This window comes from Protopterus annectens, chromosome 6.part1 (assembly GCF_019279795.1).
Source record: "Protopterus annectens isolate FY-2018-M chromosome 6.part1, PAN1.0, whole genome shotgun sequence".
Lineage (NCBI taxonomy): Eukaryota > Metazoa > Chordata > Ceratodontiformes > Protopteridae > Protopterus > Protopterus annectens.
In genome coordinates this window covers 415,911,157-415,936,768 of record NC_056738.1, presented here as the reverse complement: position 1 = coordinate 415,936,768, position 25,612 = coordinate 415,911,157, and the positions used below count along the sequence as shown (strand labels likewise).

Sequence of the window (25,612 nt, the reverse complement as noted above, 5' to 3'; positions counted from 1 at the left end):
CTTATTAACATATTATCTCCTTTGACCCAAAGTTTTCTTCTCTGCTGCAAGTGCCTTTCTGAATAACTCCTACTTCTTATTCTATTTTTATCTGCTTCATGGTCCACTTTAAGTCCGCCTTTTCTGATGTGTTTGTAACAGCCATACAGAATTTACAATGAATCCAATAAGTAGTGTGGATGCTGAACAGAAGTAAGCCACAAATGATTTACTCCTGTCAATGTTTATATAATGTATAACTTACATTACACTCCACTTGACTCTCAACCATTATATCCAAATAACTTGTTTTTTATTTCTGCCAATAATAGCTGAACTCTAATCCATTACTATTTCTGAATAATTCCAGAAAAAAAAAACTTTTATCTCTTCTACTTTCCCTTTGCAATCAAAAATCACGTCACTATTGTGTTTATGCTCTAATACATGACCCCTGTAAAAGGGATGCAGTTTGTAAAGGTTAGATCCTTTCAAGGCAAGAAGCTGAGTATCAGATTTTATGAATTCAATACATTTCATGTTCAGCACTTTATTCTAGTTTGTTGTTTTTTCTATCTGCAATTTTGCAGTCATGTTTTTGAACTGTTTTAGATATCACAATATCATATATTCATTGTCTTGAAAATATAGAATTTACTATACTAACAGCTTTTAAAATTATGCAGAAATTCTGTTCAGATTCTATTACTCTTGTTGTCTTACTTATATATCAGAGATTATACAATTTATCTTGTGAAGGGTAAAGACACAAATTATGACTATATACCCCCTGACAGTACACAGCATCAAATATATCAAACTGTCGGACTCCGAATATTCAAGTTATGCACTTTTTCAGCTAGAACTTTCTGTGTGTTATTTTGTATTATACCATGACCCCCCCCCCAAAACGTGCACGCTGATTGGCCAGTGTGCACATTGTAACTCGAGTTATACTAATGGAAAAAGGTCCAGTCGCCCGGACTTTTTTCCATTAGTATAACTCTACTTTTAAAACACTGTCTTGCTATGTTAAATGGGTTTAACATAGCGAGACAGCTTTAAAATAAGCAACGGAGATCTCCGTTGCTTATTTTAAAGCTGTCTCGCTATGCTAAACCCATTTAACATAGCGAGATTTTTAAAGCAACGGAGAAAGCAAGATCTCCATTGCTTTTTACTGTTCGCTATGTTAAATGGGTTTAACATAGCGAGGCATTTAAAATAAGCAGCGGACATCTCCGTTGCTTATTTTAAAACTCGCTATGTTAAACCCATTTAACAAAAAAAGCAATGGAGATCTTGCTTTCTCGTGCTTTTGACAACTCTGATGTACTGCGCGGGCGCAGTACATCAAAACTGACGCGGATGGCAGAGAGCTGCGGATGGGCAGTAAACAGGCAGTATACTATGCCATTATTTAAGAAAAGTAATAGTTTCTTTTCTTAAATAATGTCATATAATAGCAATAACCACTTCTGGGTGTGGGTAATGCTGTATTTACGGTTGGCTTTGTTTGGTCCCTCGGGCTTCGCCCTCGGGACCAAACCACGCCAACCGTGGGTAAATCCAGCATTACCCACACCCAGGCATGGGTTATTGCTATATTTTGTGATGTTTTGTTATTGTTCACAATAGCAGTGCAGAGGAGCACAGTTCTAAAGCACATACAGTTAAGTGATGTTTGTTTTTCTTTTTTCTTGATTCAGAACATGTTTGTGATAGTGACAATACAGAATGTTTTGATATAAAATCAACTACAAGGAAATGAATGACACTGCACCTTATGGTTCAATTTTTTTGTTGGATTTTTGTATCACTTTATTTGTTGTTTTGTGGATTTTTTTCTTTTACAGAAGATTTGTGATTTTCACTGAATGTATTTTTGAATGGAAACTAGTTTCTAGTAATATACTTCAGGTGTGACATTGCTTTGAGAAATAAAATAGTTTTTTTTTTTTTACTCACTTTGGGAAAAAAATATTTGTTTATTTTATTTTTTACTAGGCTATACTTTTTTGCAATGGTGTAAAAGCAGTAGTATTTTACATGAGGTAGTGTACTATACACTGTGGAGATCAAAGTGGTTGCTAGCTTTGGTATTTCATTTCTTTCCAATGTTTGCAAGTTTCTAAAGATATGTGTAGATCAGTTGTTTCTTTTTAGGGGGAGCTTTTTGAGTTTACTATAATATTTGTTGTAGTTTTGTTTTTCTTGTGTTTATATTAGTTTTTGTGGGGGGGGGGGTTGTGATCAACCATTTGCTTGTTTCCTTAAATGAATATAATTATATTATTTTTGAAATTATTGTTTCTTAGTAGTCCACACGGATGCACAGTAGCACAGCCCGCCCAAAACCTGCCCACTATCCAATAACTAGTGACATGTATGAATATTTAATGGATATTCATCAGTTATTTGTCACACTAGTACAGGCTAACTTTAGGTGAGTTAAACAAGCTTATTCTAATACTAAATATATAAGACTAAAATTTAAAGTTTGACTTTGATTTGAGACCTCTGCCTCTTGTTATATTTCTTTGTCCACGATTCTTATGTTAAGTCATTGACTATTATGCTTTATTAACTGTGGACTGAGGGACGAAGAACTGGGCTGAATAAAAAATAAAACATAGTTGACCATACCTGTTAGCCTCAGTGCAAGAAATCTAGACAAAGACAAAAATAATGGGGACAAAGACCCCAAAAATATGGACAGATTTTAAGTATTGCTCTTATAAACTTGAAAAGTTTTTTCTAGAATAACAAGTTTTGCATTATTACACTATATGGATGAAGCCTGAAACTCAAATGACTTACTATTTAGTGACCTCAGTCATCAGTGATTTACCAGAAAAATACAAAATTCTTGAAGGCTGGACCAAAAATTTGAGGCAAAAATCTGACATTGTGTAAAAATTAGGACAGTTGAGCTGAATGTTTGTGACTGATAACTTCTTTGTGCTGATGTGGAGTCTGGATCCTGCATGTCTTTGCCCAGTTAATATTCAATGTTGTTATTTCAGACAGAGTACATACTTGTCAACATCTCAGTGTAAGAAATCTACACAAAGCTTAAAATAACAAGGGGGTAAAGAACCCAAAACAGGGACATACTTTAAAATCTGCTGTTCTAGAGGATGTGAAGTTGGAAACTTGAATTCAATTAGTCTTAACATGCTAGCAAATCTGCATGTCAGTCAATCATGCGTCATTTGCATATGACATCACTGCCATTTGGCATGGCAGTCACACAGACCACAGCCACTTGTGCGCAATCTGGTAATGTAGGTTACTAGGATACAATAATGCCTTATTTTATTGTAGCATTATTACTATTATTGTTATTTAGGAGTGTGTCTTCAATTTCCATTTTTAGCAGAGCGCATGGATTTGTGCAGCTTACATATTAACCAGAATATCTTTGTTTCTGTATATGTTAATTGTATTTTTGTGGGATGGGGATGTGTTTGTGTTTAATGCATTTTTCATTATTACTGTTTATTTTATGTGTGGTAGTTGGGGTGCAATGCATGGATAGTGCTTTGTTTATCTTTCATGAAAATAGGATTTATTTTAGTGATGTAAATGGTATAGCTGTAAGTAGTGAGGGTATAAATGATGTAGAAAAATGCTGCTGATGAGGTACTGATCTTATGACAATCTGCATCAAGATAACACAGAGAATTATAGTTGGGACAGTCGCCATAACCAGTTTGTTCTGTGTTTGGGAAATAGATTGTAAGAAATTCACTTCAAGAGTGAAGCCCATTAAGTGAATTTCTTGGAATACATTTTACAGAAACCTAATAAACTGGTGTTAATGATCAAATGTTGTTGTTGTATCTTTCGGCTTTTCAGTTAGGGGTCGCCACAGCGGAACACCGGTCCGCTAATGATTGGCAGTAGATTTTTACATACCGAGTTGCCAGCCCTGACGCACAACCCTCAACGAAGGAACGCCCATTCATGCATGTCTCCACACAGAAGACGCTGTAGCTGAGAATCGAACAGGACAACGTCTTACTGTGAGGTGACAACACTACCGCAGCATCACCACCGCAGTGGTGTTAATGATCAAATATCAAGCATAATTCTTTACAATACATGATAAGTTTTTTATGCTGTCCTAATACATTAACATTTTAAAAAATAACAGAGTAATATGTCTAAGATGTACAGCTGTCAATGCTTCCCTCCAAGATCAGAAACAAAGTAAAAAATAATCAGGCACAAAAACCTTAAATCAGGGACAGATCTCAGTTCAGAGCAATTGCAAGGGTAGGGTGAAGGAGGTGAAAGTTGCAATCAACACTTTAGAGGCAGTACTAATCTCTCCCTGCAAGCAGTGTACACAATCTTTTAAGCAGATGCAATTGTGATCATTGCTGTGTAAATAACAGTCAGTGTTTGCCTGTCTGTAGGGGTAGGTAATTGACAGCATGCAAGAGTTTCCAATCTGTCGTTGACTTGCAGTTCTGCTTGCAGGCATGCAAGCTAAGGTCAAATTGGCAAACCTTACACAGTGCTAACTATCAAGTGTGTACTTTATTTTTTTTTGTAGGTGTGTGCGTTTGTGTGAGTGCATGTTTTGGTCAATAAAATCCAAAAAACAAAGACAAACTCCTCAAATCAGTGGGCAAAACTGATAGATGTTTCAAACACCGGGTGCATGAACATATTTATGCCATCAATAAGCAGAACTCTTGTAATGCTCTGGCTAGACATGTTATACAAAACCCCGGCCATAATTTTCAATTTGTTATCATCTATTGTGTTCATGACACTGGGCGGGGGGGGGGGGTCCATCTAGCCTTAAATTGGAAGAGAAAGAAATTTTATGGCAACTTAAGCTTGATGCAAATTCACCACCAGGGCTAAATGAAATGATTTCAATAAAAAGCTTGTTGAAATTAAAAGCATTATGTAGGTAGTTATTACCACTATGTTTTTACATTATTAATATAAGTATACATTTATTTGTATGTTAACTTTTTATTAATAATATTTTCTAATATTATGTAGTAAATATTTAAAATTGTGGTCTTATATGGGCATTTCCTTTTTAAAATTTGCTGTTTAATTAAGTAATTAATTAATTATGCAATTTATGACATCAGAATATATTGTACTATTTAAGCAATGTATTAAGATGGCTGTTTTATCTGAAGAAGTTTACAATTTGCCAGTAAACGAAAGCGCTAATTCACTAAAGCAGTTGCCAGTGTGGTTTGTCTTTGTTTTTTGGATTTTATTAGTTTTTGAATTTTTTCTTGTGAAGTTGTTTTATGGAAGGCATTTCCAGCACTGCTTCGCAGCTGTTATTTGAAGATTTTCCAGCCTTAGGACCACCATCTGCCACTAACATTTTTGCATCAACTTGTGAGTCTATGGAGAAAACACAAACAACTATCAGCCCTAATGGAGGAGGCAGGACTATTCCAGGTCCAAGTATCAACCCAGGGACTGATGTAAATTTGGCTATTTCGAACCCTGGAACCTCTAGTGAGACATCTGCAATGGGCAAACTTACAGCCCTCTTGGAACTTTTAACACAGCGTGTTGACAGACTAGCACATCAAGTTGAGATGAGTCTGGCTTACAGTGACGTCAGCGCCAGCTGCTTGCGAGCGTCCAACAGCTCCTTGCGAGCGTCTAACAGCACTGTACATTCTGAGACTAATGGAGCTCCGTCGGGTTGCAGTAACCATGTCCAATTGCGAGTTTCGAGTAACGGGGCTCGTTCGTTACAAGAAAACGCTATTTCCAATCCTTTTCCTTGTCAGGTTAATGACAATGGAGCGACGTCTGAAACCTCGGAGAACCCTGTACAAGCCAGCTCAACAGGGTTAAATATGGGTGCCAGCAGCAGCGTTAACGGTGAAAACATAGTTCGTAGTAATTCACCTCGCCCTGCTGTAAGTACTTTTCATGGTCTACCCAGTCTAGCTGACTGGCTTAAAGAGCCTGAAAACTTTATTAATGTGCAGCATAATACTTTGAATAATGAAACAAATGCACGAGTAGCGTTTGACAATAATGCTGTGGATATTTGCAGTAGGTTAAAGCTTTATGATGTTAAACTATTCAAGTATAAAAAACAAATTGAAGTTCAATATTTAGTCGAGTGTACTAGGAGAAAACATGTACCGAAGGGGCTTAGACAATGGAAGTATCCCATGGGTGTTGTTATTAATTCTACATTTTATAAAACTTTAACTTGTATGTTTGATAAGCACAGTATTGAATACATTGAATGTTTGATCATTTATTACAATGAACAAATTGATTTTTTTAAAAAAGGAACTTGCAGAACTTGATAGTGTTATAAGGAATGATTCTGATTTTCTTAGGTATAGGTTTGATTTTTTAAGAATATTTTCAAGTATGGAAAATGTCTTGGGGAAGTTACAGGAAAATAATAGAAAGAAATTAAAAAGGGACCAAGATGTTTATGAGAAGGGTTCCCCCTACCCACCACCACCATCAGTGGGGAATAATAGGCCAAAATCTAACATTAATTTGAGTAATGTCACATTTTCTGATAATGTAACTGGAGGCATTATTGATAATCCAGCTCAAAATGATAATTCTGCCCCAGTCATTAGGAGAAGTGAACGTATTGCCAGTAGATCTAGAAAGCCATCTTCCAATAACCAATATAATGATGATGATGATTTTTTTGAAGAGGAGGGGGGTTTTCAGGTATCTTCGAAGACTACTCAGAACCGACAACAATACCAGAACAGGAAACAGGGACAATGGAAGAAGAGGAAGAACAACAGGAGGAAACGTTAAGTCCTGAATTGCCCTCAGGAATTAACAACACACCTTCTGTTTTATTTAACTCTACAGGAGATTTTAAAATTTTCAATTACTCTTCTTTTACACCTGAGATAGGGTTAATAGATGTCTTAGCTAAAGGCTTAACATTTGTTCCTTCTACCCATTTCAAGGTAGAAAAGGCATTAGTGGATTTAAAAATCTTTACAAGGAAGTTGAATCTGAATTCATTATTTAATAATCAGTGTACTATAAATCCATGCACTGATTTGAGATTAGCAAGTGTATTTAACCCTATATTGCACCCCACCCTGGCTTTGTTTGAGAAAGTCTGTGAAAATGACATCAGGAATTTAGCTGAAGCCCCTTTGAAGCCTAGTGACATCAATTTAACCAGGGAAGAAAGGGATGCTCTGGAGAGTTTGAAGTTTACTGATGTCAGAATAATGAAACCAGACAAGGGAGGGGGTTTGGTTTTCATGAATAAAGTGGATTATCTAAGCAGTATGAGTGAATTATTGGAAACTGATTCCTATTCAGAAGTATCTTTGAATGAGATGAATGGGGCAATATGCAAAGTTTCTGGGTTTATTAGAGACTTATTTATTGATGGTCGTATTGATATGGATACCTTTAGATACTTAGAAATTTCTTTTCCCCTGACCCCATGCTTGTTCGGACTACCTAAAATCCACAAAAATATTCAAAAACCTCCCTTTAGACCTATTATAGATGGTCGCCAATCAATTACTTTTGGTTGTGCGAAGTTTATTGATACCAGGTTACAAAGGGTTTTGAAAAGTGAACATCAAATCTGTAAAGATTCATGGGCTTTTTTGAAAGCCATTAATAGGATACCTTTTGATAACAGTAACAACTTTCTAACCATTGATGTCTGTGATCTGTATACATCTATACCTCACGACATTGGATGTGATTGGGTTAGAGACTTCCTAATGCATAAACAAATGGACCATCAGGAAATAGAAAACAGCATATACTTGTTGGATGTGGTATTGAAAAATAATTACTTCCTTTTCAACAACAAGATTTATTTACAGAAATCCGGTGTGGCGATGAGTTCACCGTGTGGGGCTACTTTTGCCAATGTGGTAATGGCCTTTTGGGAGAACCAATTCTTATTTATTGACCCTGTTTTCATTCAAAATGCAGTCTGGTATACCAGATATTTGGATGATATTTTCATCCTATGGAGGGGTGATAAAACTTCAGCCAGGTCTCTAATTGAATCTATTGGGGACAAGACAAATTTCCTAAGATTCACATGGGAATTCAGTTATGAGAATATCTCTTTTCTGGATGTCTCTTTGAGGAAGGATTTGTGTTCTAAATTTATAAAATCTAGAATATTTAGGAAATCAACATATTCAAATTCATTCCTTCATTTTTCGAGTTGCCACCCTTACCATCAGAAGAGGGGTATAGTAAAGGGGCAACTCGTAAGGGCATCCAGAATGACCAGTTTGGATTCTGAATTTCATGAGGGATGTGAAATTCTGAAGGGGATGTTTAGTAAAAGAAATTACCCAGAAAATTTATTGAATGGGCTGATACAGGAAGTCACCAGGAAAAGGTATAATGGTGATTTTTCCCCCCTTTTATCTATTAATAAACCAAATCCCAGTGTGGAACCCAACATGAATGAACATGCAGGGTTCGATTTGAGTATTTTAAGTACAACACATAATGAGGAAAAAAGAACTGAGCCTGAATGTTTACTTTCTAACTTTATTACCACCTTCTTTCAGGATGTAGGAAGTCTGAAACATATTTTTAAGAAAAACTGGTCTTTCTTATTAATGATGTTGACATCAATAAAATCATTGCACCGGAACCAAAATTCACCTATAGACGAGGTTTGAATTTGAAGGAGATTTTACAGCAAGGAAGTACACACATTTATAAACCCCATTGTGGAATGTATAAGTGTGAATGTTGTTCTTGGTGCAAATATATCAAGACTGTTAGTTCTATTTTAATACGGAAATATAGGATTTACATTAATAACTAATTCAACTGTAACTCTAAGGGGGTTATTTATTTAGGAATATGTGCCCTATGTACATCATTTTACATGGGCAAAACTGATAGATGTTTCAAACACCGGGTGCATGAACATATTTATGCCATCAATAAGCAGAACTCTTGTAATGCTCTGGCTAGACATGTTATACAAAACCCCGGCCATAATTTTCAATTTGTTATCATCGATTGTGTTCATGACACTGGGCGGGGGGGGGGGTCCATCTAGCCTTAAATTGGAAGAGAAAGAAATTTTATGGCAACTTAAGCTTGATGCAAATTCACCACCAGGGCTAAATGAAATGATTTCAATAAAAAGCTTGTTGAAATTAAAAGCATTATGTAGGCAGTTATTACTACTATGTTTTTACATTATTAATATAAGTATACATTTATTTGTATGTTAACTTTTTATTAATAATATTTTCTAATATTATGTAGTAAATATTTAAAATTGTGGTCTCATATGGGCATTTCCTCTTTAAAATTTGCTGTTTAAATTAATTAATTATGCAATTTATGACATCAGAATATATTGTACTATTTAAGCAATGTATTAACATGGCTGTTTTATCTGAAGAAGTTTACAATTTGCTAGTAAACAAAAGCGCTAATTCACTAAAGCAGTTGCCAGTGTGGTTTGTCTTTGTTTTTTGGATTTTATTAGTTTTTGAATTTTTTCTTGTGGAGATGTTTTGGTCAATGATGGGGATCCAGATTGGGGGCTTTTGCGACTAAGCTACAGCTCTGTCAAAAATACTGGTACTTTTGACTTAGAAAGCTGACATAATAAGAAAATAAATTATTGTGCATTTCCTGAAACAAAAGAATCATGAAATGTTCTGAATGCATTTATTTGCTTATTGCAAAGGACCCTCTTTTTACACAAAATCACCAGCTTTAGGGAAGATAGAGCAAAGTTTTATCCTAAAATAAGGTACGTATAAGAGGTATGCTAACAGCTTTTAAAGATTTGCAGTGCACTTTGGTTATGGCAGCCATTTGTTTGCAGCATGAAGTCTGTTACTGCTTTTAAGTTTGTCATTAGGCTACAGATGCAGTTCAGTGCTGGCTCTCCCCTCTGCCTGAATGTGAGGTTTAATAATAAGAAGAAGCTGCAGTTGCAGGAACCTTGCTATAGCAAAACTATTTGTCTCAATTTCTCTCAGTTTCAAAAATGTAATTAATACACATATTATGTATTAAAAGATACTTCACAGGCTTACTCAGTGGGTGTGTCTGCATGGCATTTGTGTGTGAGTACCGTGTGTGTGTGTGTGTGTGTGTGTGTGTGTGTGTGTGTGTGTGTGTGTGTGTGTGTGTGTGTGTGTGTGTGTGTGCCTGTGTTTAAATTTACAAGACTAGTGAGAAGACAAGATGGACAGCCACAGTGGTTCAGCAGTTAGCGTTGTCACCTCACAGCAAGAGGTTCTCCAGTTTGATCCTCAGCTGGGGTGCCTTCTGTGCGGAGTCTGCATGTTTTCCCTGTGGTCGCATGGGTTTCCTCCGGGTGCTCCGGTTTCTTCCCACATCCCAAAGATGTAGGTGGATCAGAAACTCTAAATTGTCACTAGGCATGAGTGCTTGCATGTGCATGCCTTCCGTGGAAGGTTGGGTGCTGGGCTGGCAACTCGACACCATAAAACTCCACTGCCAATCATGAGCAGACAGGTGATCCACTGTGCAACCCCTAACCAGGAAAAGCCGAAAGAAGTAGAAGAAGTGAGAAGACAAGATGCAGACAGCAGATTATGACATGAAAAAAATTTTGTAGAAATAGGGTTGCCACCTTTTATTGTGGCTAAAACTGGACTTAGGCCACACCCATTACACCACATAACCCCACCCATGCTACACCCACTTCATGGCATCATCGTCACATCAGAGGAGTGGGAATACCCTCTTTTTCCATTCGTGATGCCTTTTTATTGCAGATTTGCTATGTCTTTTTGTAAAAAAAAGCATAGTAAATCCACATATTCAACAAACTGAGATAGTCTGTTTCTTTTTTTGAAACAGAATACCGGAGTTTGTACACTGTTTTCCGGACTACCAGACATACCTCTCAACTGTGCAGATTTTCACAGAATGTCAAGATTTGTGCCTTAAATATTTGGTCTGTTCTTCATAAAATCTTTGGTTTTCTGGCAAATCACTGAGGATTGAAGTCACTAAATCATCATCATCATCTTCTTTCAGCTGTTCCCGTCAGGGGTCGCCACAACGGATCATCTGTTTCCATTTCTTCCTGTCCTCTGCATTATGCTCTTTCACACCAACCGCCTGCATGTCCTCTCTCACCACATCCATAAACCTTATCTTAGGCCTTCCTCATTTCCTCTTGCCTGGCAGCTCCATCCTTAGCATCCTTTTCCCAATATACCCAGCATCCCTCCTCAGCACATGTCCAAACCAACACAATCTCGCCTCTCTTGCTTTGTCTCCAAACTGTCCAACCTGAGCTGACCCTCTAATATACTGATTCCTAATCCTGTCCATCCTAGTCACACCCAGTGCAAATTTTAACATCTTTAACTCTGCCATATCCAGCTCTGACTCCTGCCTTTTCATCAATGCTACCGTCTCCAACCCATATAACGTAGCTGGTCTCACTACCCTCTTGTAGACCTTCCCTTTCACTGTTATTGGTACCCATCTGTCACAAATCACTCCTGACACTCTTCTCCACCCATTCCACCCTGCCTGTACTCTCTTCTTCACCTCTCTACTCTGAACTGTTGATCCCAAGTACTTAAACTCATCCACCTTTACCAACTCTACTCCCTGCATCCTCAGCATTCCTCTTCCCTCCCTCTCATTTACACACATATATTCTGTTTTAGCCCTGCTGACCTTCATTCCTGTCCTCTCTAAAGCATATCTCCACCTCTCCAGGGTCTCCTCAACCTGGTCCCTACTCTCACTACATATCACAATGTCATCTGCAAACATCATAGTCCATGGGGCCTCCTGTCTAATCTCATCTGTCAACCTGTCCATCACCACTGCAAATAAGAAAGGGCTCAGAGCTGATCCTTGATGTAATCCTACCTCCACCTTAAATGTATCTGTCACTCCCACTGCAGTCCTCACCAATGTCACACTACCCTTGTACATATCCTGTACCACTCTTACATACTTCTCTGCCACTCCCGACTTCCTCATACAATACCACAACTCCTCTCTAGGCACCCTGTCATATGCTTTCTCTAAGTCCACAATGACCAAATAATGACATGTATTTGAGTTTCAGACTTCATATCCTTCAGAAAATGTATGCTAACACGAATCCTGTTATTCTAGCAGCTTTCTAAGTTTATAAGAGCAATATTTAAAAACTGTCTCTATTTTTGGGCCTTTGTCCCCCAATTATTTTAGGCTTTATCCAGATTTCTTGTATTAAGAGGTTGAGAAGTATGCTGCCAGACAATCAGTTTGATTTCTGGATAATCTGGAAAAAAAATGGATAGGTGGCAATGCTAGGTAGAGATCATGGCTTAATCAAGTCCCAAGCTGGCAAAAAGCATCCAGTTAAAAAAAAAAACAGGAAGACAAGCAATGAATATGAATCTTCTCCTGAAGTGGTCAGCTTCATTAATTTCTGTAACAGTCCCTAAAAATACAGTGGTATGTGACTTCTTTTATATGACAGTGCCTATCTACATTTCTTAGCTCCTATTCTTTTTCCTCTCTGTCCTTGGTACTTCGGTACTTCTCAGATGTTCATCGTGTTTCACTGTTGCAGTCATTACACTTGGGTTATCCTGCTGGCAGGCTACCCGTAGTCGGCCTGAATTCCAAAGTCCTGGTCTGGCGTCGGTTGCTGTTGCCTCTTCCCTGACATCAGTGCGCCAGGGGTATAAAAGATGCAGCCGACGCCATTTTCTTCAGTCTTTCTTGCCGCGCGGTGCCTGAAGCAAAAGCAGTTCACAAGTGCCAGTCGGCTGACTCCTGAGATTTTCGAAATTGAATTTCAGATCCGAAGTCTTCTATAAAGCTAAGAACCCCATAGGGGAAACTTTTTTCTTGCTCCAGACCGATGTCAGAAAAAGTTAACAATTGTATTTCTTGTGGGAAGCAAATACCTCATAAGGATTTTCATTCTTACTGTATTCCTTGCCTAGGCCCTGACCACGACGTAGCTAGTTGTCGGTTTTGTGCTAGATTTAACCAACACACTATTAAGCGTTTGTACAATTTTGCTTTTCATTACTTTGGCCGAAGGTTTAACTATATAATGCCGTCGAAACAACCAACGACCGGAATTCATAAAAAGCGCAAGGAAAAAGAAAAGGACAGGCATTCTAGGTCCAAAACCAACGACGAAGCCTCTTCTAGGCCAGTCGCCGGTTCGCCGGTTCGCCGGTTCGCCGGTTCTCAGTGAGGCTCTTTCGCAGCTCCTGACACCCCCTACCTCAGAGCCACAGGCCGCCCCCGACTCCCACGTGGAGACAGCTAGGCCTCTGGATACTCAAGGTATTGGGCCTTTGGAAACTAATCCCTCAGGTGGGTCCGGAGCCGCTGAGCAGGCATCGGCTTCTGAGGGTGTTTTCAGACCTACACAGCTTTATATCAAGCCAACTTCAGCATCCAAGACAAAGACTAAAACAGTTTTAAAGACAAGGAAACAAGTACAGCATTCTCCAGGACAGACTTCCATGCCAAAGAAACAGATGCTCAAAATGGCTGAAGACCTAATTACTTTGATCAGGGGTTCCCATCCCCCTCCTAATAAGAGGCCTAGGCAAGATACTGAATATGATTCCTCTGATCAGGTTTCCATTTCCTCTGACTCCTCTTGAGAACAGGGATACTTTATGCCTCCCTATGAGGATTCTGATGCTGAAGAATCTATTCCTTCAGCGTCTCCTCCAGAGGATTACTCGTTTGGGGAAACCCTGCATACCATGAGGGAGCATTTCCACTGGGAGAGCCAAGATTACTCAGATTCTAAGAAAAGGCTCAGAGATTTTCTTTTACTACCTCAGCACAGACCTCTATCTATTCCACCTGTTCTAGATGTTGTAGATGATGTATTTTCAGAGTCCGGCCTGTCTCCTGACTCTTTACTTCCTGCACCTGTTAAGCCAGACAGATACTACAGGGTTCCAGATTCTCATAAATTTCTATATAAAAACCCTGCTGCTGACCCAGAAACTATTTCTCAGGGTCCCAAAGGGGTCAAGGCTGCTACTGCGAAAAGCCCTGTCCCCTCAGATAGAGATTCTAGGGCACTGGACAGATGGGGGAAAAAAGTTTACACTTCTGCTACCTTGGCTGTAAGGGCTTTAAATTGTCAGTTTCATATGCTTAAATATCAGCAATACTTAATGTCTCTGTTAAAACAGAAAATGTTGACGAATTTTGAATGTTCTGAGAACAAGGAATTGCAGGATTTATTGCATGCAGCTGAACAAGTCGGAAAAACATACTTTGCAATGTGGTTATGATTCTCTGGAGGCCTCTTGCAGGGCCACTGTAACAGGTTCTGTTATTAGAAGGCATGCTTGGTTAAAGGAACAGACACTGCCTGATCATGTTAAAGCAAAATTATTGGATGCTCCATTACAGCATGGTACTTTGTTTGGTTTTAAGGGAAAAGAGGTGTTGAAGAAAATGGCAGATAAAGCTAAATCTATGCAGACAGTGAAGGATTTCTTACAGGTACAGCCACCCAGATTTAGCAGGAACTGGCCTTCTAAGAACTGGTCCTTTCCCGTGTCAGACAGACCACAAAGAGGCAGATACAGATGCCCTAGAAGCAGACAACAGCCCCACGGCTCATACAGGCCCAAACAATGTGGTGCTTCTACCTCCAAAAGTGGAGAAGACAAATCACAGCCTTATAGGAAATAGTCCCAATGACTTCCCTCTGCCAATGCCAAGCACTTATCTTTTGGCAGCACCCTTAGGGGAAAAGCTAGCACTTTTTTCCACAAAATTGGCACACGGTCACCCAGGACAAATGGGTCCTAAATATAGTCTCTCAGGGCTACAGGTTCCACTTTCACACCCTTCCAAAGGCAAAAGGTATGCCAGACCTGCCACACAATCAATGGGCAGAGACACAAAAACAAGTTTCATCTCTCATGGACATGAGGGCCATTCAGCCAGTGCTACAACAAGCAGGGACAAGGATTTTACTCAAGACTTTTCTTAGTACCAAGAAAGGACAAAGCATGGAGACCAATTCTGGACCTGTCTATTCTAAATACTTTTCTGGACGTTCCAAAATTCAAAATGTTGACTCTACAACAGCTTCTGTCCATGCTGGGCAAGAAGGCTTGGCTTGTAACTTTGGACCTCAAAGAGGCATACCTGCATGTCCACGTCAGACAGTCTTGCAGAAGATACCTCAGACTCATAGCTGGCTCAATGCACTACCAATTCTCTGCACTGCCCTTTGGCTTATCTACTGCATCCAGGGTCTTCACAAAATGCCTGGCACCAGTAATTGCATTTTGCAGACAAAGAGGAATTCAAATGTATCCCTACTTGGACGACTGCCTTATTCAAGCAGAGACCAAAGATATTCTACTAAAGCATCTGGCGTTTGTAAAAAGATTACTAATTTGCCTAGGGTACACAGTAAACGAAAAGAAATCAAAACTAGTACCCTCTCAAGAGATAATATTCCTGGGTGCAAGCTTAAATACAACTGCCCAGATGGTTTATCTCATGCCAGACAAACAAAAGCAACTGACTTCTTACTTCAAAAGCATGGCAACAAAGACCCAGTTATCTGCAAGAAAAATTCTGCAGGCTCTGGGCTACATGGCCTCCTGCATTTTGCTAATTCCATATGCAAGACTGCATATGAGGAAACTACAATGGTATCTAAAAAGTGTTTGGACTCAACATTGCCACAGCCTGGAATCATTAATTTCACTCATTCCTGCCTGCAACAGGAGTTTTGATGGTGGGCACAAGCCTGTCACCACAACAAGGGACAGCAATTCACTTTACCCACAGCCAGGCAAACACTAACAACAGATGGTCAGATTAAGCCTGGGGGGCCCACATGGCAGGAAATGTATTCAGGGCACATGGCCCCCAAGCCAAAGGCATCTTCACATCAATCAAAAAGAGATGCTAGCTGTACAAAATGCCCTGACAGCCTTCAAGGACCTACTTCATCCAGGACAGCTGCTGATAAAGGCGGACAACACCACAGTTATGTGGTACATAAACAAGCAGGGGGGCACACATTCCTATCCCCTCTGAAGACAAGCTATGATTTTGTGGAACACAGCATTGGCCTACCAAGTACACCTGCAAGCACAATTCCTGCCAGGAAAAACAAATGCTCTGGCAGACGAACTAAGCAGAAACCTCATGGATCCTCATGAGTGGAAACTAGATCCACAAATCTTCAGCATGATAACAAGGAAATGGGGATGCCCAGACATAGATCTTTTTGCCTCCCCTCACAATTGCCAACTTCAGAGATTCTGCAGAAGGACTTATCACAAACAAGCATGGAAAGTGGATGCCTTGTCATTCAGCTTGAACAACCTTACAGTATATGCCTTTCCTCCACTGCCTCTCCTCCTCAAGGTACTCCTAAAGGTCAGACAAGAGAAGCCACAAATGATACTAATTGCCCCAGATTGGCCACGCCAACACTGGTACCCAATCCTAAGGAGCTTGTCCCAAGGCCCAGCCTGGACATTGCCTCAAATTCCTCATTTACTGACCCAACAAAACAATCAGATCCTGCACAGCCAACTCAGAACCCTAAATCTAGCTGCATGGCCATTCAGAATACACCTCTCTCTAAAGCAGTTATGGCTGTTATTTTGGAGGCCAGGAGGCCCAGCACCAGAAAATCTTATGCAGAAAAATGGAAGAGATTCTGTGCTTGGAACCAGGCACAAGGAATTGACATGCTTGTCTCAAATATACCTCAGATTTTACAATATCTAACTGAGATGCTGGACAAAGACCTATCCTTCTCATCAATTAAGATCCATGCCTCTGCCATTTCAGCTCATTACAATGCAGACCCACCTATTTTTTCACATCCATTGCTTAGGCAGTTCCTCAGAGGGGCCAAAAATATAAGACCTGCAAAGAGAGCACCAATACCTGCATGGGATCTCAATTTTGTCTTGGAAAAACTCACACAGCCTCCTTTCGAGCCAGCCAATACAGCTGACATAAAATTCATATCATGGAAAACAGCTCTGCTCCTAGCAATAACTTCAGCAAGAAGAGTCTCAGAGTTACAGGCATTAATGGCTGTGGAACCTTTTATTATCTTCCATCTGGACAGGGTTTCTCTAAGGACAAACCCAACATTTATGCCTAAGGTGGTGTCCACTGTGGCTCTTAACCAAACCATTCATTTGCCTACTTTTTTCCCAAACCCACAGAATAAAGGGGAGAGACTTCTGCATTCTTTGGACATACACAGACAGCTACGCTTCTACTTGGACAAAACTAAAGCTTTCAGAAAGACTGAGCAACTTTTAGTGGCATATGCTGCAGGATCACAAGGGAAGGCTATTTCAAAGCAGACTATTTCAAAATGGATAGGACACTGCATTCATTTCTGCTATTCACAACATGGCAAGTCAGTGCCTAAGGGCATTAGACCACATTCTACCAGGGCAGCAGCCACCTCAGCAGCCTTCCTCAGAGGAGTACCAACCAAGGATATTTTGGAGGCTGCAACTTGGACTTCAGTGCACAATTTTACTAAGCACTACCACTTACCTCTTTACTCTAAATCCAGAGCAGGCTTTGCCACTGCAGTTCAGCAGGGCCTTATAGCCACTCCTAATTCTATTTAGACACAGCCGCCGAACTTCATCTTTGGAATTCAACCCAAGTGTAATGACTGCAACAGTGAAACATGATGAACATAGTACAGTTGTGTACCTACCATAAATGTAGATGTTCGAGTGTATTCACTGTTGCAGTCCAGGTTACCCACCCACCATCCGCCTTTCTTTGCTGGGACTTATCTGTACTTCTCTATACTATACAACCTATGTGGTGTATTTGCTTGTAGATGAAGGTATTGTTTATTTTAGTGCATGATTTTATAAGCAATGTTTTTTAGCCTACCCTTTTGGGGGAACCTGACATCTGGGGCAAGAAAAACTGAAGAAAATGGCGTTGGCTGCATCTTTTATACCCCGGCACACTGACATCAGGGAAGAGGCAACAGCAACCGACACCAGACCAGGACTTTGTAATTCAGGCCAACTGCGGGTAGCCTGCCAGCAGGATAATCCAAGTGTAATGACTGCAACAGTGAATACACTCGAACATCTACATTTTTGGTAGGTACACAACTGTACTTTACTTGTCCATGTACCATGTACTTAACTCGTGTGTTTTTTTAGTTCTTTTCATACTTTTCCTGGAGACTGATGACATTCTCTTCATTGTGTGTGCTGCTTCCATTTTGTACTACTTTCACAATATTATTTTTTCAAAGTTCTCTACTAAGGCACTATAGTTTTACTTGTGGTTGTTTAGAGACATCTCCTCCATTGATTAATCGTATGAGTTTATTACTGTCATCCTGATTACTTTTGAATATGATATATTGTCATTTCAAAACTAATTTCATTACTATGTTTAATTAATTTAATAGCTTAATGTTACCTGAAAATTGATTTAAATTTTATACCATATTGTCACTTTTCAAAATGACTTTGTTATTATGTTTCACTAGGTTGCTAATAGCTTAATGTTAACATAACAGTGATTTCATTTTATGAATATGTTTTCCTTTATTCCTCCTACTGCTCCAGTTGTATTGCTTGGTTAATATCTATTTTTTTAGTTTACTTGATTTCATTTTATTTAACTTATTGTCTGATTTATTTTCTTTGCCTTTGCCTAACAGCTCTTGTGTCATTTCACCATGTATCACCTGTTATAGTCCCTGTTTTAAACAAAACATATCATGAAAAAGTCAAATAAAGTCTGTTTTTTAAATGTGTAATATTAAATCTATGCCAGTCTTGTGCCATAGAAGGATGGCACCTTGGAGAACCTGAGAACAATTTGAAGATCAGGTGCTGGATAAACTGGGTAGGTGAGAGTGAGAGTGGGCAGCCACTGCCAGCTTACCCAAACTGGAATGAAGAAAGACTCTGGCTTGCTGAAATGCCAAAGACTTGGGAAGGGGGTATATGGCATGCAGCACTGTAGGACAGAGACATGAAGTTGGGTTTGCTGAGGTGCTTCCATATGGCAACCTTGGTGGGCCATGGGCAGGAAAGTGCATGCTCCTGAGGGAAGGTGTAACAGGTCCTCATCCCAACCAACAGGGGAGCTGGTAGGGCAGAGCATGAAAATTCCCCTCATGGCAGCTTGGATGACAGTTGGACCATGAATGGTTCTCAACCTAATGGTGATGACAGATTCAGTGATAGTTTTTGGGGAGTTGATGGTCAGCAAGCTTGGGGGCAAAAAAAGAAATATAAAAAGCACTGCATATTTATGCTGGATTAAATTCACATTGGGATATTTTCTTGTCTCCTGTAGCCTCATTTTACTTTTTTAGTATTAGTACCTGTAAATATGTAGAAACACTATCCTTATATGAGCATAATATTTACATTTTACAAATTATATTCCACTTTTATATGGATGTTAACCAAGATGTTGTGTAGAGTATATAGAAGAGTAGACACTTATGCATTTTGGTGATGGCTAATCATTATATAACTAAGTAATTTTTTCATTCTTGCCTCTAGATATGACAGTTTTACGCACTGCATTTGCTGTGCTTGGGAAAGGTGGACTTGCTGGTGCATTTGTTTGTGTCTACCTCTTTACCAGTGAACTATATCCAACAGTGGTCAGGTAAGGAAAATGTGATGTTTCTTTCCTCTCTACAGAAAGATCGGTGAATCTGAATTTCTGTCATTTGGGTATTAACTGTTTTACTTTCTGTGTAACTATGATAGTTTAAAAAAAAAACTCCCTTGGTGATATGGGCTCCTCACTTGAAGGTGTTGGAGGGCAGACACTAATATCTCTGGCATTAATGGCATATTTGGGGGACCAGGAGGGCAGACACTATTATCTCTGGCATTAATTGGATATTTGGGAGACCAGGAGGGCACTTACTAATATCTCTGGCATTAATAGGATATCTGGGGGATCAGGAGGGCAAATGTCCATACCTTTCAATCTCTTAAAGCAATAAATCTGGACAAAGCCATAAAGAAAAGAGGGACAAAGGCCCAAAAATTGGGACAATTTTTAAATATTGCTCTTACAAACTTAGAAAATTGATAGAATAACAGGTTTTGCATTAGCATGAAGTTTCTGAAGGGTATGAAGTCTGAAACTCAAATGCCTGTTCTTATTTTCTAACTTCAGTTTTTAATGATTTACCACTAATTTGCCAGAAAACCACAATTTAATGAAAAGTGGACCAAAAATATGAGGCCAAAATCTGGAAATTCTGAGAAAATCTGTACAGTGGAGAGGTATGGACTGCCAGACGCTTGTATCTCTGGCATTAACAGAATATTTGGGGGACCTGGGGATTTTGCAGTGGTATTGTCTTATGTGTTTGTCAAACAGTGCAAAAATATCTACACATGAATTTCATTAATTAATTATATATGAACTCACTGTACAAATAGTATAGCTGGAATAGGGGAAAGTAATATTCATGGAGGCATATCACAGCTGTTGTAATGTTGTCGCTGAATACTGAGCAGCCTACAAAGCTGAACCACATTGTACTTGTTGCTAAATATCTGATGGTTGACTTGCTGAACAGATAAATTCCTAGCTGGGAGTGATTAATGGACAGGCAGAGCCGTAACCATCAAATAGATAGTCAACCGATATGCGGGCTCCACATGAAGAGAAAGAAAAGAATGAAAGAAGAAAGAAATGTGCTTAACTTTCTGTGGTAATGGAAAGATACGTATAAGTGTAGTTGTGCTGGTATAACAAGTTACACAACAATCCAGAGAATACTTTTTTAGTGAACTTTACTCCTCTCAGCCTGTGATCACTAATTCACACATAAAACTTGTGCAAGACATACTAAATCATTCCTCTTGCTAGAAGAAATATGCAATCCCATCTTTATGCAGGGGGGACTTGACCCCCCCCCCCCGTCCCCCGTTTATACTGACTCTCAAGTCACTACAGGTTAGGTATAATTTGATTCCTGACTTGGAAAACATCCATTAAACAGATTTCTCTAGCACGTGTGGCAATTATTTTTGATTTTTGACTGCTAGGAGTTCATCCTTATTGAATTCCTCATCTCCAAACTGTAATACTACTTACCCAGCTAGTTTCCAGAGCAACAGAGAATAATAAAATAAAAAAAGAAAGGGCTGTTATACGTGGCACAGATCCTGATTGTACCAGATAAACAAGTATTAGCCAATATCAAAAGTTCTGGGAATTATATGAGAAGAAAAATGACAGTACAAGCAAAAAAGAAGAGTTACATAAACGCTAGAGAAACGTAGGCTGAATGGAATTCAAGTATGGGTGGGTTCTCAGCATATATTTGATTCATGCTTATTCAAATCCCACAACACCAAGCAATTATGTGTATTTGGGGGATATCTATAACAGAATTCTCCCTTCTCCAAGGTACAGCAGTTTTGGTGTTACTATAAGTAAGCAGTGGGAGTTCAGTTGCAATATTGGGAAAATTCAGGGGGACTTGCACCCTGTAGAAATTCTCTTAATGTGTAATAGTAAGTTTTTCACTTTGCTGTCTTACCTGATGGATTACATGTATTTTTTCAGTACTCTGAGACTCTCACTGTCAAGTCCCAACCTTTTAAAAGGATGTCAAGGATGGCAAATAGTGAAAGGGTGGCATGGAGCAATAAAAAGTAGTCTGCAGAAGTCAAGATGTAAGGTTTGGACAGAAATACAGACCCTTTAAATGCTGCTAGAATGTCTGACTATGGACAAAAAGTGCTACTAAATGCCTTAGGATGGTAAATGGGCCGATAGTCATATATAAACCACAGCTGCAGAGAAGGGAAAAAACAGCATATTTCTCAATTAAGCACCAATGCAAGAGCAGGACCAATATTCACAGCCATGGGATTTCTTAGTACTGACAAGCCATGAGATGGCCATATTGTTTTATGCTGTATAAAACATAATTAGATAGAGATCTTGTGGGCAAAATGTTAGAATCATGACCAACAGTAGCACATTGTACTGTTTTGGTAGTACTGACAACAGTAGCAACCGAAAGGATTCTGACATCAGCATTTTGTTCTGGAAAAGATTACCTAATTATGTCCTCAGTCTGTTTGAGGATATTTTTGCAGTCTGGTTAAGTCCAAGGTTTCTGCAAGCAAATTTACAGTGTATAGGTACATGGAAACTGGAAATCCATATTCCTGTGAATCATAACCTCAACTTTGTACACATACTTAACTTGATAATAAAAGACTGCTAGAAAGGACCAAAATATCCAAAACTTGAATTTATCTGTGAAAAATCAGTTCTTACTTAAACAATTGTATGAAAACCAGAAAGCTGAAAGCAGATTTAAGTACCAAATATGATAACATAGATTACCACCAAATGAAATATAGTATAGTATTCCACAGAGATGATTAGGGAACAGTACAAAGACATTTCTCACTGTGCTATGGAAAAAAGGATTTGAAAAGAAGTAATGTAAACAACAGACTCCTGATGGTGGTATATTATGGTGAGTATTCCTGCAATACTGAAGCTGCTTGAAGAAGTCAGTGTGAGATGCAAGTTGGGATAATGTAGGGTTTAGCTAAGCCTTCCTGCTGAAGTCATTGTACCTTGTCCTTCTGAAATCTTTCCAGTGATACTTCCTTGATGCTAAGATCCATGTTGAATGCCAGTCTGACAAGCCATTGAAAAGATTTGACTTCTAATGATTAAAAAGTGCACATGTGCAAAGCATTATATTACAATTTGGATTCTGTTCTCAATCCAAGTTTCATACACAGAATAAACGCATTCATCAACTATATGATTTTAAAGGCTAGTCACTGCTGAGAAATGTGGCATCACTCCAAACAGCTGAATGAGTGTCATGTGCTGTAAGCTGTCGGTTCAGCAAGCAGATCTTCAGTGAAGGACTACTCCATGAACCTTGATAACATATCCCATAGCTGTGCAACCTCAGAGTGGCCTAAATATAGGAAGGGATTCTGAAGGTCTTCCCCTCACTTCATCCAGAGCTATAAATATTATATTTTTATTTTCACGAACTTCTACTGAAATGTGACGCTATGAAAGGTAATACAACCATGTGTCATGGACATTGCTGCTATTTTTATTTTGTTTTGATGATTCAGAGGTTGGGTCAGAACTCATATATTGTAGAGGCCTAAGGAGAAAAACACTAACAAAGTATAATAGTATGAGATAATTATGACTATTACTACTACTACACCCTGCTTAGTCATATAAAATCTATATGCAAACAGACAGGTAAATAATAATACATAATACAATGGCATGCAGCCATGCAGGAATTATAAGCACACTCTAGAAGTATAGGTTCACTGAGTAGATCTATGGAGGTTTAAGGGTTGGTTGCGCAAATGTATGAAATATGACACAAACATATAAACAACAAAGATACAGCTGACAAATGGGACTGATGAAGAAATAAGTCACTGAAGAATGTCTATTAATGATATGAGGGACTGGATAGTTTATACAATGCCAAATGTCCATACTTGTAACTTAAGGTCTGACAGATCTTCTAAGAACTTAAATTGTTTTACTGAGGGCAAGTCCTAGTCCTATGATGACAAGTAAATATGCCCACAATTTAACAATGTGCAATACATATATTACATTACTATTGTGATTCTTAAACTTTAGAAATTTCTAAGACTGGGGAGTGAACAGTTATAATTTTAGTTTGGGTCTTACCTACAGAGCCCATGGTGGGGTATGAAATTATTATGCTGTGAATAATAGAAAACTGAGTGAGTTTTACTAAGAAAAAGAAGAGAAGACCACTTTATGGTTAAGAGCATTAAAATCATGAGACAGAATGTGGTAAATCATTGCAGTCTAAGATATTTTTTGATAGATGCTAGTAAATCTTGCAGAAACTATAATAAAAATAATGAGTAATGTACCACGTACCAGTTTGGAAAGGAGCATTGAGCTAACCAGGAAGTTCCTGCTGCATGGCAGCATGTTTTTCACAATGTACACTATTGTGGCATTTGATCTACCATGAAAATGGAATTAATTATTCCTGCGAAGGTTAGGTTTTCAGTCCTGATTAACACTTATCTCTAGACATAGACTTTATATCTATCTAGTGAGGCAATTTTGAGAAGAGAACGAAAACCAAAGTAACATTCAGAATTCTGAAAGAAGTAATGTATTATCCAGGGAGATACTAGCATAGGACAACATTAGTAACTTTGCACAGTGTTGAACATTTCAACATTTGGTTTACCGTGCAGAAGGAACTATCAGTGTAAAGGATGAACTTTCAGGGCTGATCGATAATTATTTCTAAATATACACTTGAGATAGTCAAGATGAGATAATCTAATGACATAATCTTGAAAAGAGAAATTATGTCAGACATTTTGACAGTAGAAGTAAATAGTATACATCTGGGTTTAGTATGTTTAATTTGAAGTCTGCAACATTCATCCATAGTTGGAGTGAGATGCAAGAATGCTAAAGGGTTATGCAGTCAATGGCATGGAATAAAACAAATCATTGGCATAACAAGGAATGTTATTTGTAATGTAGTGATAGAATACCTCATTAACAAAGATGCGAAAAAGACACTTCAAGAACTTCCTTGAATGTGCCAGATGTAATGCAGTGTTGATGTAACTGGCTGCAACTCAACAGAATGATTTCTGTTGGTAAGTTAGCTTGTAAATCAAAGCATATAGTAAATAAAGGAGATAAGCAGTAAGAAATGAATGGTTTACTGTATGAAAAGTCTGAGTAAGATCTAGAAACAGAGTTGTTGCAAATGTAACAATATTAACATTTGTACAGAGTTAGTTACAGTTAAAACAGCAGCCATACTGAGTGGAAAAAGTATGTTGTGTGAGGAAGAGGGAAATAGTTTACCGCTTGCTCTTTCTTTTCGTGGCAAAGAATAGAAGAACTGCTGTAAGCTTGAAATTCTTCAGAGATGAATGAACCTCCTTTACTCATCAATAACTGCATGTATGTAAAACCAGGGCCCTTGAGTTAATTTTTATTTATTTATTTATTTATTTAACATTTGTTAACCAGGAAAGTCCGACTTGGAACAAAGCCAATTTTCAGCAGAGGCCCAGGGAGAAACACTCCAGATCATATTTGTGATGATGTTATGTATAGACTCATGGCCTCAGCTATGAGTTAGTTTATATTGCAACCATGTTGTGCAGAGATGCATGGCCTCAGCTATGAGTTAATACGGGTCTACTTTGAAACATCTAAAACCCATAACATCTAATTTCGTAACATTGAGACCAGAACATCTAAAACCCACAACATCTAAAACCCATAACATCGAATTTCACAACATCTAACACTACAAATTACAAGAAAATAACATCCCCTCTACATTTAACGACACCAAACTACCAAACACACTTTTTACTACGTTTCTGCAGGGGGGCCAAGCCCCTCTGCACCCCCCATGTGGGGTACTCCACCCCCACCCCACCCCGTAAATTAAATATACCTCCTCCAAGATCGCACTACAGTGGAAAATATTTAATTTCCTAACCCCACTGTATCAAACCCCCCTGCAGAAACATAGTAAAAAGTGTGTTTGGTAGTTTGGTGTCATTATATGTCATTATATGTGGAGGTG

The 25,612-nt window shown here is 38.7% G+C and overlaps 1 protein-coding gene across 1 annotated transcript in view; it reads left to right on the top strand.

Annotated features, from left to right (window-relative positions):
• LOC122805605 (solute carrier family 22 member 6-A-like) overlaps positions 1-19,636 on the top strand; it is a 335,119-nt gene extending 315,483 nt beyond the window's left edge. The window contains exon 8 of the mRNA XM_044075845.1: positions 19,524-19,636. Coding sequence (XP_043931780.1) covers positions 19,524-19,636 — 113 coding nt within the window. The remainder of the gene's footprint in view (positions 1-19,523) is intronic.
• The last annotated feature ends 5,976 nt before the right edge of the window (positions 19,637-25,612 follow it).